At 26.7% G+C, this 17,648-nt stretch overlaps 2 protein-coding genes across 2 annotated transcripts; both read right to left on the reverse strand.

Annotated features, from left to right (window-relative positions):
• Positions 1 to 7,356: 7,356 nt before the first annotated feature.
• LOC119666807 (AP2/ERF domain-containing protein PFD0985w-like) lies at positions 7,357 to 8,706 on the reverse strand. The gene is made up of 2 exons (XM_038076085.1): positions 7,757 to 8,706; positions 7,357 to 7,537 (listed from the first exon to the last, which is right to left on the reverse strand). Exons 1-2 carry the CDS (start codon positions 8,704 to 8,706, stop codon positions 7,357 to 7,359), a joined length of 1,131 nt encoding a protein of 376 aa, XP_037932013.1.
• Positions 8,707 to 10,237: 1,531 nt separating this feature from the next.
• LOC119666808 (AP2/ERF domain-containing protein PFD0985w-like) lies at positions 10,238 to 11,587 on the reverse strand. The gene is made up of 2 exons (XM_038076087.1): positions 10,638 to 11,587; positions 10,238 to 10,418 (listed from the first exon to the last, which is right to left on the reverse strand). The coding sequence occupies exons 1-2, from the start codon at positions 11,585 to 11,587 to the stop codon at positions 10,238 to 10,240; spliced, it is 1,131 nt and encodes a 376-aa protein (XP_037932015.1).
• Positions 11,588 to 17,648: the final 6,061 nt, after the last annotated feature.

Raw genomic sequence — 17,648 nt, forward strand, 5'->3', positions numbered from 1 at the left:
TTGATCAACCCAATAATTTATTTGACTTAAACTTAAAAAAAATTGTATTCGATTATATTCGATTGAAGATTAACTCACTATTACCTTTTTTCCAAACCGAAATAGGCAAATGGTCGAAAAGACAAAAAAATTTTTATTAAAAACTACATTAATTTCATTCAGTTTAAAATAGTTAATTTTAATCAAAAGATTTTTGCAAAAAATACTTGCAAATTTGTAAAAAAATCCTCAAATCCCATTATTGATTTGATTCTGTTTGTTTCATCACATTGTGAGATTTCATGCTCCCAGTAAAATCCCTAAAACATTCCACCATCGTTGAATCATAGTATCAATATAACAAACCATAACAGTTTTGATAAAGAAATCTGTTCTGTGATTATTATTATTTTTTTGTTTTAGCTAAAAAGGTTTCATATAGAAACATTATTTTAATTATAAGTTTACAGATGGCTAGACAAGCATCAATCTATTCATTTTCTAGAAGAATTTGAGAGATAGTTCTCTTCTTGTTTAACTGGAATATAGTTTCTCTTATCACTGTACCCAAGTACCTGTATATGCTCTATCTCATCTTGCTGCTCTATGTCATTTTGGAATTTTCTGTAATTCATATTCCTTACTGTCAGAGTAAATACTATTTAACTAATTTTTAATTATAATTTATGTTGTCAAAGACAAGACAAACTTTCTTCGTATTAAGTTCCTAAATTAGATTCTATGAACAAAAAAAAAAAATAAACTGATGCAATAAATAATGCGTCTACAAAAAAATAGTATTAAAATTTAATAACTAAAAATAAAAATTCTTAACTAATTTAATAATAAAATAATTAATTAATTAATTCAATTATTCTACAGCTGGTTTATGATTTCGTTCTAATATATAACATATCAATTGAATTCAATTATTCTACAGCTGGTTTATGATTTCGTTCTAATATATAACATATCAATTGAATTTATTAATAAACTTTCACAGCAAATTAACAAAACTTCAGAAAAAAGTGCGAACATAGAAGTCAAGTACAGCTTTGAATCACTTGACTAATAAACGCTGACTCTGTGCTTCAAATTGGCAGGGCACGAATTTAATCCCTGCTACTTGCAGTCACAAAAAATTTTTTACGAATTATTAAATATAAGAAATAATCCTAAAACCACTGATAATGGATATTTAACAAAATTCAAAACAGCAGTATGACCTGCCAAAATTTCAATTAATTAAAAATAATTAAAATTTTTGTTGTTGTACTTCACTACTCTTCGAATTCTTTCTACTAAGGCAAGAATCTTATTTAAAAGAAAAAATATTTTTTCAAATTTTTTAAAATAAATTGTATTTGAATTCAATCATCAGCATATAGTATGTGACGGGAGAGAAATTTTAGTTACAATTAAATATCAATAATTCTTGAAATACTCACTACTTTTAGAAAGCTACTAAAATAGTATAAAAATAGATAGATACAAAAATTTCAAGTCCAATACGGAAAATAAACATAGTCAATAATATAATTTTTATTTAATAGATAACAAAATTATTTTTGTTTTTTATTTCAACCAACATTAAAGACCACAAAGAAAGGAGCATATGTTGTCATCTAGTATGTTACAGGACAGGCTAAACAAGATCAACCACATTTAAACTACCCAAGCGCTTACACATATGTACATAAAGAAAAAAATTTAAAAATACTCAAACCATAAACAAATTTCACTAAAAATTTAATAAAAGTAATTTTTTTGAGTGAATTAAGTTTATTTACCTTTTCTGACAGTGGAAACAAGTTCAGCATATCGAAAGGCCTGAAGCCAATGCAACTTCAAAATGATTTTTAAGTGATATAAAAACAATAAAAACTGACACCATACACTTTCGTACGTAATTTATTATTCTCCAATGCTTAAAAATCGTTACACAAGTTATTTTTGTTTAAAATGTTATTGTTATTATTAAAATGTATCAAAAAAATTAACAATTTATGTGAGCGTTTATTTGTTTATACGTGATAATACTTCAGAGCTGCGGTAGCACAATTGCCACCCAAAATTTTTTTTGTATTTTAATCTATTTATACTTTCATGGGAAGTCGACATAAAGCAAATTTGGAACGTTAATTCGCAAAAGTGGTGATGAGTTTACTTATGCAATCGAGTTTTACATAAAATATTGTATCTTTTTTCACATTAGTAGTCAGTAGTAGCCTAATAACACTTCACACATTGACCTGCTCATATGTCGGCGAAGTTACAAGCTACAATAGGTTTTCTCAATTTTAATTGGAGATTGTGACATTGAATTGAATCGTTAAATAATCACAACAATGCGCAGCTATGGCGACGATGAAATACTTTAATAGTTTCGTTGAAAAACAATTTTAATTGTAACAAATGTAATTGTTTACTTTTTCAAAAAGTTGAATTTTTGGGTCATCTTCGCGGTTGATAAATTTTATTTGATTTGCTATGTTTATAGGAAAAAAAATTAATAAATAACAATTTCGATATTTTGAAGATTGCAGATGCTTCAACATAAAAAATGCATTAAAAAGCAATTATCAAAAAAAGTTTTTTTTCTATATAAATACTTTTAATTAATTTATAATATTTCATAATAAATGTATTTATTTGTATTGGATTTAGTTTTTGTTGTAATAGTACAACAAGTGTATAAAGTGCAGTAGACGTGCACAAAAAAAATATATACTTAAAAATCAGTCTAATCAATTTCCCTATATGTAAAATCGTTTATTTTGTCTAGTTCGTCTAGTTTGAGATATATAATGGTATTTGGGGGTTTTCGTGTTAGGCTAAAGCCCCTGAGATGTATAAGTTCCTTTAATTAAAATTTCTTGCAGAAATTGTTTACCGTTGCTCATGAGAGTGACACCAGAATACATTGGATCTGTAGCTTACCCAGATCCGGGCTTAAGCTTTTGGGCGTCAAACTCTTTGGTTACTAGCGATACTTTCAACATTCGCATTGGCCAGAATGTTGAAAATATCACTTTACTTATATAAATCAAGGTATTCAGCTTGATATATACAGGTAAATTTATACCTACAGTCACGATATAGATGGAATCAAAACGGTGTGCTTATCGAATTGGGGAAAATTCGATACTCTACCACTTCACCTACCACCTTCTTACTTAAAAAATATAGGTCCCTTTGTTTATACATAAAATAGGTTGTAGTGACTGTTAAAGACACCAAATCTCACGTTTTTTTATGAATTATAATAATTATAATTCTTTATAAATTATTTATCAAATCCTTCGTTTAGAAACTAACTAATAATAATAACTAATAAGTGCGAACGAACTTTATTTTTTCCCTAGGCCATTGCTTTGGATTGAATTAAATAAGTCAAAATTAATTAAATCACATTCAATTAAATCAAATTAAATTAAACAAAGTTATAATATTTTAGATCACAGAAAAATTAAGTGGCCTTTTTTGAGTAGGAGCTTCTAAGCTGATTGGTTAAGAAGGTCCTCTAAACTTAATAGGTACTGACGGCTACTTCGGTCAGCTTTTTCTATTACTGTTGATACGAGCAAGTCTCTATGAAGGTTAACATTTTTTATAAACCACAAAATCTCACTTCAGTACAAATAATAAACTGTTGTGGTTTTTATATACTTTTATGTAGGTTAGGTTAGGTTATACCAGCGATCCCAGGTGGATTCACTTAGACCTATTACCCCTTTGTGTTGTATATATAGAGAAATCAGGGATTAAAATCACCGATTTAGCGTCAGATCTTGTAATTGATCAAGATCCTTAAGAAAGGGGGCTTCTAAAATGTTGAGTATCCGCCGTACATGAAATATACAAAATCATAGTAAATGGGAGACACTGTCATCGTCTTCCCCACAGCTGTGACAGGTTTTATTAAACTCGTATATATATGTCTTATAAATAAATGTGTGTTTTATTTTTTGCATAAAAAATATTTTTTACTGTTTATGACAAAGATTTATAAAATGTTTTATAAACTGAATACATCTATGTGCAATAATACTATATTTAACTTAATAGATTTTTAAAGAAAAGTACATTTTTCTGAACCAAACATTGGGATAAGTATTTCCTTTTTGAAGAAAAAAATACAAATATTTATTTAAAAAAATCATCATAAACATATTTTAATATGAAAAAGATTTTTTTAAATTTTCTAAACATTTTAGACCGGTGGGGTATGAGTGATTTTTTTTCAAATAAATATCGAAAATAAATAAAATCTTACACCAGAAAAAAAAATATATATAAAAAAATATAAATAAAAACAAATATAAACAAAATTAAAAAAAAAAAATTAAATTAAAAACATTAAATAAAAGTATACAAATAAATATTAAAAAATATGTTAATAAAAATAAATAAATATTAATATATATAAAAAATATTTAAATAAAAAAAAATCAAATAAAAAAAATTGCAACTTTAACAAATATATAAAAAACAAAACTTCAAAAATATATTAATATAGCAGAAAATTGAAAAATTTATATAAAATGTATATGAAGCATATATACATCAAGTAAGATTAATAGCAAAGCAAAAAAGATTATGATCAATACACAATTTCTTTCACTTGCCATAGCAAATATTAATATCTGCCTAATAAATGTTTAAAATATCTATAAATTTAATATTCTAAATATGCACTAGTTTAATGACTAGTAAATTAGTATTTATACATATGTATGTATGAAAATGTGAGTTCAGTATAGTCCTTCTTTTAAAATCAGATAACTCGAACTTGTTTCATGTAATTACTAAAACAAATACAGTATTCTGTTTTCATTGAACACTCAGTATTTCGCATATTGCAGTAATCCGGATGCTGCACTAATCTTCATTGTAATAATCTTTGTAATCCAGTCAAAACGAGGCAATTGGTGATTATTACTATGAGTCAAATAGCAAACTAGAGGAATGCGCAATCATATGATCTATAAGACTTGGTTTGCACTCGCATAACTTAAAGCTATTCGAACACTCAAAAATGTATCTGTACTTGTTAATAAATTATTTGGATTTCACCAAGAAATAAAGAATAAAAATTAAATCTTTCCGTTTTGCGATGAGAAAAGTTTATATATTTATTTAGTGATCACATGCAACGTTTGAATTTATCATCACTGTTATTATATTTAAATCAAAATTTAAAAACGCTATAAGTAAAACCACATCTTCAAGTATTTAAATCAAAAATAAATATATATTTAGGTTGATTTTTTTTATCGAATGTACTGCGTCTTATGACGAAAAGAATACTGGAAGGGTTCGGACAGTACATGAACAAAACAATAGTTGACCACATAACGCTGTTTCGAGTATTGTCAAGTACTCATCATCATTTTAGAAAATAGTCCAATTTTTATATAATTAGTTAATTAGTTTAAGATTGTTGCACTCCAACAAATTATATACGGATTATAAACTTATCAAATAAATATTCGAACATTTTCTAGGATCACTGATGATGAGTACTTGACAATACTCAAAACAGTGTTGTATAATCAACCAAATTTCAATAAAATCAAATTTTAATCAAATTTTTGTTGCTGTTTCTTCATTACTGTTAGAACCGTTCTAAATAAATGTTTTATTTAAAGGCTATGATATATATGACTATTTGGAGTATTAAAATTGATTAAAAATCATATTATGTAGACTCTGATATGATGAAAGATTACAATAGTTTTAAGCTTCTCTGGTAATAATCATAAAATCAGTTAAACAGTCCAATCAAAATTGTCAATTATTATCTAAATTGCTTAAATAAATTACCTAAATTAGAAAGGTAAAACCTTTTGTATAGATATGTGAGCATATCGATAAAAAAAATTCATATTTGTTTCTAAATGGCAGAAATTCTAATTTTTACCACTTTATAGGAATGTTTTGACCAATGTGTTGTGGGAGAGAAAGTTTCGTCACCGTGACTAAAATTTAATCAAAGTTTCTCTGATTCTTAAATTTGTAATTTACATTGCATAACATGGCCCTAAATAAAAAAAAAACAACATAATGAGCCAATAGTGCTAAGTATAATACTAGGATCACTGTCATTAATTAAAAAAGACTTTTTAGTATCGTTAATTGATTCTTCAATTAATGTTTGCTTCACTTCACAAATGTATCTGAGTGAAGGGTTTTACATCGTTATGGATATAAATTTAATTTAGTTTAATTTAAATGTTAACAATACAACATTCACAATCTATGATTCAATTACTTTCGTATATAACGTTAGGAATGTGTTCGTTATACTAAAAGATTATAAGTAAATATTTTTTTTAAGTCAAAAATAAATTATTGATGAATAAATTCGAGAGTATAGGAAACAACCTTAAAATGTAGAAAAGCCTTGGCTTCAAAAAAGGATTGCATTACTTAATAATAATAATAATTATGTTTTGCTATAAATATTTATATGATTTTGCAATTTATTTTATGAGTCTTAAATTATTTGAAGTTATGAAGATTATTATAGAAGTTAACAAATATGCTTTCTAAATGTTAGCTACGCTGTAGTCTACTAGTACTTAGCAAAATTAGCAAACTAATACTATATAAAAAATATATATATTTTATTTTAATATATTTTATTTTAATATATTATTTTAATATATTTATTAAATATTATTGAAGTTATAATCTGTTTACATTCCTTGTAAAAGTGATGCGAAAATTTATTCTTTATAAAAAAAAAATTTAATTGCATTGAACTAACTAACAAGAAATGCATTGTAGTTTAAGATATAAGATCTTTAGAATATAATATAAGTAAATTTAAATTAAATTTTATAATTGTGGAAGGTTAACAGAAGATACAAAAAACTAACTTAAAAATTATATGCATTTATTTTTAAATATTTAAAAATACATATAATATTTTCATATTTATATACATTTCTTTTGTTTATATAATATTTAATATATACCCGTTTATAATTATACTTTTAAGAAACTATGAAATAGTTTGTTTTTTCTATTTATATAAACCGTAAGTAATTATTTCTTTATTGTTTGCCACACTCATCTTCACCTAAGACTTTATTACTATTATAATATCTTTTCAAATGAAATCTTTCCGTACTGTTGCAACCAATTTACTTTAATTGCAATATTCCATATTTTCTTGTGCATTACAAGATACTTAAGATACTTAATATATGCACTAACATTCCATATAATATATAGTTAAATACATTAACATAAATTCCTTAATGTACTTTTCCGTGTGTGTTTATAAATTTAATTGAAAATTTTAGTGATTTCATTATTTGTGTTTATTAGGCAAGCATAAATTTCATATGAAAATTATGAAAAATATAATTAAATTACCTCAGACATATTTTCAAAACGTGCCAATATCTCTTTAACAGATATTTTACACTCGGTTGGTTCTTCCAGTATCGTTTCCATACGTCCCACAGAACCGCTACTGGCTATGCTAGTGCGACGTACCTTTCCAGTGTTAAGTGAACCATTAATATAGTTACCAACATTACTTAAACTGTTATTACAGTTGTTGTTGTTGTTGTTGTTGTTGTTAGTATTGTTGTTATTATTAAAGCAACTTCCATAGATATTATAGCCGTTATTGTTGTAATTATTATTGTTGATGATACTGTTACTATTACAATTATTGTTGTTGTGATTATTATTCATTAAATTCTTCATATCATAAAAATTATTTTCATCATTTTGATTTGTATTTTGGATAATATTGCACTTTTCTTGTTCGATATGCTCAAAATCGTTTTGCATATCATTACTTCTTGAAATATTCTGTTTTTGTAAATGTTCATTATTAATATTATTATGATTATTACTACTACTCACATTATTAGAATTATTAATATTATTAGCTTTTTCTCTTTCTCTTTGGCTATTAGCAATTTTATAAACAGTTGATTGATTTTTCTGATTAAATTGTTTAATTGGTACCTCCTGCACATTATTTTGTTCATTAGTCTCTTGTTGAGTAGTACCCATACAACATGGTTCAATACAACACTTATGATCATCCTCTTCTGTGCTCCATACATTTTCAAAATCCATATCATGACTTAGCGAAGAGCATTGCTCATTAAATTCACGTATCGTTTCATCAGTCAATTGATCCAAATCACTACGACGATGCACTTGCACCGCTGTTGTACCAGTTATGTGCGCAATTTCGGCATCATCAGAATCTGTATAAATAATATCATTTCCCTCAAAACTATCAATATCAGTCAAGTTGTTTAGTGAGTCTAATGAAGCAGCCTGTTTTATGTGTGGAGTGTCATAACGTTTACATTCGCTGCAAATGACACTTTCCATTTCCATATTTGTCTCAACATCAGCGCCACTGCCAACAGTTGTGATTCTGCAACGATGTCTCTCATTTGATTTAGTTGTGGTGCAACATTTACTGGAGCCGTGCATATCATCTATGTGGTTGGGTGTGCGTTTAGTGCCATGCTGTTTGTCATTATGCATTTTACTAATCAGCGATTCCACTTTATTGACAATACTTGTAAATTTGAGTGGTGTTGTATGTCCACTTCGAGTGCTACTTATGCCACTGCTACTATCACTCTTTGAGTTGCTCACAGCAGAACAACGCGATTTTGAGGATGTAGAAGTAGTACCAGAAGATTGTACTGACGATTTACCTGAACGTACACTTTCTGACATTTTAGACTCTTTCCTTAGTTCTTTATTTTTATATCAAAGCACTATGAACAAATCAATCAAAGTCATTGTAATTCAATGCAAACAAATATTTTCATTTTAAACAATGCAATGAATTAATAATATATTATTTATTTACTTATACATTTGTTTTGAGACATCTATAGTTAGTTATATGTATATATATACACAATGTATATATCATATTTAGCCAACAACAGTGACAAGTGAAAGTTATTGCATTAATTAACACCGATCAAACACATTTAACAGTTCACACACAGCGCAGCCAACGACAATGCCAACTGCCAACTGCCAACAATGTTTTTATGTTGCTCACTTACTTATTTCTAAGATATTTTTCTTTATTGCAATTACTAGACGGCAATAAAATGACTTAAGTTGTATTTACACTGTATTAATAAGTCGGTCAAGTCCAATAACACTTGAGATTTATAGCAGTTTCATTTATCACAAATATTTCGCTTCAGATTGCACATACACTTTTCAGCTTCAAATACTTAACATTTCATATTGAATTCTAACCAATGCAGTACATTTCTAATTAGCAAGGATCTGATACTTCACAAGTTTCTAGCAACATATCACAACCGGATTCGGTTCTTGCTATTATGAGCAAAATTTCACTAATATCGTTTAACAGTTAATACACAAAGTTAACTGTAGTAACAACATTTACATTTTTATTTAAATGTTAGCTACGCTGTAGTCTACTAGTACTTAGCAAAATTAGCAAACTAATACTATATAAAAAATATATATATTTTATTTTAATATATTTTATTTTAATATATTATTTTAATATATTTATTAAATATTATTGAAGTTATAATCTGTTTACATTCCTTGTAAAAGTGATGCGAAAATTTATTCTTTATAAAAAAAAAATTTAATTGCATTGAACTAACTAACAAGAAATGCATTGTAGTTTAAGATATAAGATCTTTAGAATATAATATAAGTAAATTTAAATTAAATTTTATAATTGTGGAAGGTTAACAGAAGATACAAAAAACTAACTTAAAAATTATATGCATTTATTTTTAAATATTTAAAAATACATATAATATTTTCATATTTATATACATTTCTTTTGTTTATATAATATTTAATATATACCCGTTTATAATTATACTTTTAAGAAACTATGAAATAGTTTGTTTTTTCTATTTATATAAACCGTAAGTAATTATTTCTTTATTGTTTGCCACACTCATCTTCACCTAAGACTTTATTACTATTATAATATCTTTTCAAATGAAATCTTTCCGTACTGTTGCAACCAATTTACTTTAATTGCAATATTCCATATTTTCTTGTGCATTACAAGATACTTAAGATACTTAATATATGCACTAACATTCCATATAATATATAGTTAAATACATTAACATAAATTCCTTAATGTACTTTTCCGTGTGTGTTTATAAATTTAATTGAAAATTTTAGTGATTTCATTATTTGTGTTTATTAGGCAAGCATAAATTTCATATGAAAATTATGAAAAAAATAATTAAATTACCTCAGACATATTTTCAAAACGTGCCAATATCTCTTTAACAGATATTTTACACTCGGTTGGTTCTTCCAGTATCGTTTCCATACGTCCCACAGAACCGCTACTGGCTATGCTAGTGCGACGTACCTTTCCAGTGTTAAGTGAACCATTAATATAGTTACCAACATTACTTAAACTGTTATTACAGTTGTTGTTGTTGTTGTTGTTGTTGTTAGTATTGTTGTTATTATTAAAGCAACTTCCATAGATATTATAGCCGTTATTGTTGTAATTATTATTGTTGATGATACTGTTACTATTACAATTATTGTTGTTGTGATTATTATTCATTAAATTCTTCATATCATAAAAATTATTTTCATCATTTTGATTTGTATTTTGGATAATATTGCACTTTTCTTGTTCGATATGCTCAAAATCGTTTTGCATATCATTACTTCTTGAAATATTCTGTTTTTGTAAATGTTCATTATTAATATTATTATGATTATTACTACTACTCACATTATTAGAATTATTAATATTATTAGCTTTTTCTCTTTCTCTTTGGCTATTAGCAATTTTATAAACAGTTGATTGATTTTTCTGATTAAATTGTTTAATTGGTACCTCCTGCACATTATTTTGTTCATTAGTCTCTTGTTGAGTAGTACCCATACAACATGGTTCAATACAACACTTATGATCATCCTCTTCTGTGCTCCATACATTTTCAAAATCCATATCATGACTTAGCGAAGAGCATTGCTCATTAAATTCACGTATCGTTTCATCAGTCAATTGATCCAAATCACTACGACGATGCACTTGCACCGCTGTTGTACCAGTTATGTGCGCAATTTCGGCATCATCAGAATCTGTATAAATAATATCATTTCCCTCAAAACTATCAATATCAGTCAAGTTGTTTAGTGAGTCTAATGAAGCAGCCTGTTTTATGTGTGGAGTGTCATAACGTTTACATTCGCTGCAAATGACACTTTCCATTTCCATATTTGTCTCAACATCAGCGCCACTGCCAACAGTTGTGATTCTGCAACGATGTCTCTCATTTGATTTAGTTGTGGTGCAACATTTACTGGAGCCGTGCATATCATCTATGTGGTTGGGTGTGCGTTTAGTGCCATGCTGTTTGTCATTATGCATTTTACTAATCAGCGATTCCACTTTATTGACAATACTTGTAAATTTGAGTGGTGTTGTATGTCCACTTCGAGTGCTACTTATGCCACTGCTACTATCACTCTTTGAATTGCTCACAGCAGAACAACGCGATTTTGAGGATGTAGAAGTAGTACCAGAAGATTGTACTGACGATTTACCTGAACGTACACTTTCTGACATTTTAGACTCTTTCCTTAGTTCTTTATTTTTATATCAAAGCACTATGAACAAATCAATCAAAGTCATTGTAATTCAATGCAAACAAATATTTTCATTTTAAACAATGCAATGAATTAATAATATATTATTTATTTACTTATACATTTGTTTTGAGACATCTATAGTTAGTTATATGTATATATATACACAATGTATATATCATATTTAGCCAACAACAGTGACAAGTGAAAGTTATTGCATTAATTAACACCGATCAAACACATTTAACAGTTCACACACAGCGCAACCAACGACAATGCCAACTGCCAACTGCCAACAATGTTTTTATGTTGCTCACTTACTTATTTCTAAGATATTTTTCTTTATTGCAATTACTAGACGGCAATAAAATGACTTAAGTTGTATTTACACTGTATTAATAAGTCGGTCAAGTCCAATAACACTTGAGATTTATAGCAGTTTCATTTATCACAAATATTTCGCTTCAGATTGCACATACACTTTTCAGCTTCAAATACTTAACATTTCATATTGAATTCTAACCAATGCAGTACATTTCTAATTAGCAAGGATCTGATACTTCACAAGTTTCTAGCAACATATCACAACCGGATTCGGTTCTTGCTATTATGAGCAAAATTTCACTAATATCGTTTAACAGTTAATACACAAAGTTAACTGTAGTAACAACATTTACATTTTTATAAAGCAAACTCAACTGCTGATATCAGTTATATACGTTAGCGCAAATAATTTATGAATTTTGTTGCAAAAACCGAAATCGTATGAAGAAATAGTGAAATGCCTGCACAACAGCAACTCAAATTTTCATTTCAAAATTTCATTTCCAATTTCAACAAAAACATAAGATATTTTTTATTCGTTAGTTTTTTATCTAAACATCATCCTCTCTAGTGCACTCGTTGGTTTTAGAAATCACTTAATAATGTTTTCCGCAGCTTGTAAACACAGTTGCGCATATTTTTTTCAACTGAAAACATGAAAAGTCTAAAGTGATCAGTTGACCATTTCACTGAGCACTCAACCGGTCATAAAAGTGGCCGAGCGTAACTCTGTTCGATCATACACACACGCTGCTTCACCGTAATGAGTTGGCTAAAACACAGAGGTACCATCCGCAATAGCGGCTAAAACCATTTAGCCACATACTCGTACGAGACTTGTACGTGCTGAAGAGCACAATATGCTGAAAATGTATGCAAGAGCGCCATTGGAATTGCAAAGAAACCAAAGAAGAAGAGTACAAAACCATCTATCTGAACTAAGCTTAGTTAAACTCAGCTTAACTTAACTGATTTATGTTTAATTTATGTATGTAACTGCCTACGATGAGAGAACTTAAAACAAAATTACTGCTTATTATTTTAATAATTATAAATATTAGCATTTTAATAACAAATGTGTTTACTCACATCAGCATTAATATGCTTATTAGCATTTATTTAAATAAAAATAAATTAAAATTATTTATAAAACAAATAATATATTTAATTGTTTACGATGACACTCAAATCTATCTACAGAAATAATATTACACAAAATAGTTTAACACACATTAATATTTATTTATTTATTATTTATATTATCATTATTATTATATTATTATTTATATTATTATTATTTATATTATTATTATTTATATTATTATTATTTATATTATTATTATATATATTATTATTATTTCGAGGGTTTTCGAATAGCAAAGAAAGAACGAATAAACACAAAAATTTATTTAATTTATTAAAATTTTGGCTGACCTTGCAACGCTGTGGACCAGGCTTACTTGTGGATAAACACGATTACTCATCGCTTCTAATTTGACAGGCACGAGTTCTAAGCCTGGCACTTGCAGTTCAAACAAATTATAGACGGACTATAAACTAATGAAATTCAAAATTTGATTATTCCTAAGACCACTGATAATGAGTACTTGGTACTCATTTCAATAAATTAAATAAATTTTTGTGTTTGACCTTTCTTTTTTTGCTATTCTAAAATGCTCTAAATTTTAAAAAATAGTTTCTTTGTCATTATAAGTTGCTTAACTTTTTCCGGCAACACTAATAAAAACTTTAAAAATTATTATTATTATAATATTAATATTTATATATTTCATAAATATTATATTTTTATGACGGAAATAATGGAAATAACTAAAAGTTTTATTTATGAGCTGAGTATTTTCAACTCCTAAGCACCAATCTACAATCATGGAATTATACATAAAACTATTAAGATTTACTAAGGCAATAACATTAACAGCCGAGAGTATACATTGTATGATAAAAAAAATCTGTATTTTTTTTAAATAAAATTCTTGCGGATAATTTAATAATAATAATTAATGAATCAATTTTAACCAAGTATAAATTGGCAATTATTATTTATGATCTTTTGCCATTTTTCAGATAGTTTCATAATCAATTTAGAACTTTTGTGGTTTATCGACGGAAAGCTTGACAAAACTATTTTCAGTGACTTTCCTGTCAGCCTGTACTTTTTAAATAAATTCAAAAGTGTCATGTAATTGATGTCTAGTGCCATAGCTATCACCTGGCAGCTTGCATATCACCCATGCTGTATCAGTTAAAAAATTTCATTGATTTTTTAATGACTTTTTTAAAAACCAGAGAAAATGAACCATACTTTGGTCAGTTGTTTGTAAAGTATCACGTTTTCTTCATTTCTTCAGATATTTTACTCATTTTCAAAGCAATATAAATTTTCATACGAGCAATGAATCACACGAGTTCTTTAGAAAAAAAATTAAACTTAAATGTCACCTTTGAAGCGCATGTTCTTTTAACATAATCGGATTAGTGTTGCCCTATATATAGGTACCAGTGGTACATCGAATCACAAAAAACTGCCAGTATTTTTTATGTTATACCTAATATTATTATTTTTCTACAGTTTTATAGATCAAATGGATATTCTTTCCGATAGATTAGTAATTAAGTTGACGAAAAATATTGGTAGTATATACGACCATTAATTATAAAAAAATCTAATAGGTTTATTTAAGATAAAAGATAAATATACAAATATAAATAAATAGTTTGAAAGAATTTTTTGAAATATTCATTTAGCTGGAACAGTTAATTAAGGAAGGTGACCCTGCAGTCTTACATTGAAAATATATTGGAATATATATATAAAACAGAATAGATATCCAACTAACCTAACAACTAACAAAAATTTATAAAGAAATTAGAAATAAGGAATTAGAAGTTAATATAAGAAGAATTTTACTTTCTAAAACAAATAGGAACATATGGAATTTCCGATTGGTAAATCTGGATTCAATCTAGATTTACTCTTGATCTGTCAAATTTTGTCGCCCAATCGAATGTTTTTAGAATAATCTAATATTTTTGTAATAGTGTTGGTGGACATTTATATTTTTAATAAATACATACGTCGAACCAAATAATACTCTATTTGTTGAGTTATATAAATCAGCTGTTAATTTTATGGTAACCTTGCTACTCTGGCAAAATATCTAGATTATTATAAATTAATCTCAAGTGTTATACATTTCGCCTAAGATTTATCAACTGAAAACGAAAATTGTACTACTAAAAGTGCATTAAAAGAGCATTTCGATTGAAAAAACGACCTCAGATTTACCAATCGAAACCGACGATTTATTAAGGAGATTTGTTAAAGAAACATGACGATACCCTATTATTAGAAAATTGACTTCAATATTTAATAGTTTTATATATAAACAGTATTATAAAAGATATTATAAAACAAAATTTAATAAATTGCTCTTTTAAGTGACAATTTAACATATATGTCGTCACTTTCTGGAAAACTAAAACAATGGAGGAGAATAAATAATTGTTCATCGTATGGAGATGCCATCTTTCAGCTTAACAAGAAATACTATCTATTAGTTAAACAGTGAAAAATTGTGTTATTACATGTCACTAGATATAAAAATTCATTAAACATTTATTCAATTTTCGCATAAAATCACTGAATTTGTCTCATAACGACAGATTGTCAAATTAACTTTTTAATAACCAAAGAAAAATACCGAATACTAAGTAAGCAAAAATGAAAGTCACTAAAATTTAGATGTTTAACACTTAGTTAGTTACACATTTTAGCATATCATTAAAAATGTTTAAAAATCGATAGTTTATAAAATGCTATAATACAAAGAATTAATTATACCATATAAGTACATCGATACGGATCTTTAATAGTGTGAAAATGTTAATTTTGATAGATTTAATAAGTGAAATATCTTCCTGAAATGAAAGTATGAAAGTCTTAATGGAAAACTTTACAATTTTTAATAAAATCTGAAGGAGTTATAAAAGCATAATACAATATATATAGAATATAACAATCTTAATTGCTTATAGATAAGCGGCATTAAGTTTCTATTTGTTTTAATCTTCGTATTTAATCCGACTAGATAAAAACACTTTTTTGTTAATATAATTTTTTGTTGTGAATTTATTAATATTTTTCGCTTTACTATAGTATTGTTATTATAGTAATTGATAAGTGCAGTTACTTAATTTTTGATGCAAGATAAAAACACAATAAAATTTTAATAAAGAAAATTTAATTAAATTAAAGAAATATAGAAAAGGGACTAACCCGTTAAATGCAATAAAATTGTATAATTAAATTGAATTTTTTAATTAATGTTCGAAATTTAAATATAAATAATAAAGAAACTTTTTACTTTTGCTTATGGAAACCTTGATTAACCTTTACGCACAATAGCTATTTATATAATATTCAATTATTTTCTATTTGTAATTTTTTTTCAGTTACTTATTATATATACTTCTTATTTGAGTTAAATCTAAAACAATTGTATCATTATAAATGCAAACTTATTTCACACAGAGCCTTCTAATTATTATAATCTTACTGTCTCACTTATTTAGCCATAACAAACTGTTATCGGGTTTTGGTCTAACGCAGAATTTCCGCCCAAACGCTTCTACTGCATACAAACTTCTCTAGTGTCGTACATCAAGTGCGGTTAGTTCTCCTTCAGCTTGATTACTCCACTGCAGACAGTGGAAAGCCTTTCAATGCATCTTTTTCCTCCAACTGCCAACCAAAAGCAACACTAACTTCGTACTTGTCAATAATTTCGAGGATGAACATATCGTTGTTAACTTTAATCAAAAAATTTTTACTAAATAAATTTGTTTTCCGGAAGTATCAGAAAGTCCCTGCCTTATAAAATTGATATTATCAATTTCGTTGGCAGTTTTGTATGCTTTGTGTACATTAGAAATCACACGGTCAGATTATTCATATATTTAAAAAATATATTATTTGGTTTATCCATATAAAAAGGGAAATTATAGAAAAGAAGAAATTGAGAAGTTTTGATTTTTAAAATGTAAGCTATAGAACCATAATTGGAGTTACATGCCATTAAATCAATATATATACAAAATTTATATTTATACAATGTACAATCCAACTTCCATAACTCGAAGTACCATTTTGCAAAGTAAAGGGTCCACTTATGGAGACTTTGAGTTAAAGAATTGTATGTAATTTGGTCTCTAAATCATGTTGCACTCTATTTAGGTCGGGTTATAGAAATTTCGAATTATAGAAGTTCGAGTTATGGAAGTTTGACTGTCACACTATATATAAATTTATACTGAACTGAACTAAAAACTGAGTACACAGAGTGTTTTATAAGACTTGACTCTATAAAATTTTAAACGTTTTGATATAGAACTCATGAAGATACTATTATAGGCATAACTTGTAATATAAAAAATATGCATATATTTAAAAAAAAATTGTAAATTATAAAAAAATTAAAAATTATATTTAAACAAAACATAATTATTTAAATTATTATTATAACATTTGTCTGACTAAAAACAGTTCAATTATTAGTTTACTCTACTGTAATTACACTTAAAAACAAAAATGATTTAAATCATAAATTATATTATTTCGCAATATTATATAAAAAAGTCTGGGCAATGACACTTGAAAAGATTGTACTTGAAATATATTTCCTGTCCGTTAAAAAATA

This window comes from Teleopsis dalmanni, chromosome 1, assembly GCF_002237135.1.
Source record: "Teleopsis dalmanni isolate 2A chromosome 1, ASM223713v2, whole genome shotgun sequence".
NCBI classification, from domain to species: Eukaryota; Metazoa; Arthropoda; class Insecta; order Diptera; family Diopsidae; genus Teleopsis; species Teleopsis dalmanni.

Coding starts and splice junctions, on each gene's coding strand:
- LOC119666807 (XM_038076085.1), bottom strand. CDS start 8,706: ATGTCAGAAAGTGTACGTTCAGGTAAATCGTCAGTACAATCTTCTGGT. Junction 7,538..7,756: donor GAGCATATCGAACAAGAAAA/GTGCAATATTAT, acceptor CTGTAATAACAG/TTTAAGTAATGTTGGTAACT.
- LOC119666808 (XM_038076087.1), bottom strand. CDS start 11,587: ATGTCAGAAAGTGTACGTTCAGGTAAATCGTCAGTACAATCTTCTGGT. Junction 10,419..10,637: donor GAGCATATCGAACAAGAAAA/GTGCAATATTAT, acceptor CTGTAATAACAG/TTTAAGTAATGTTGGTAACT.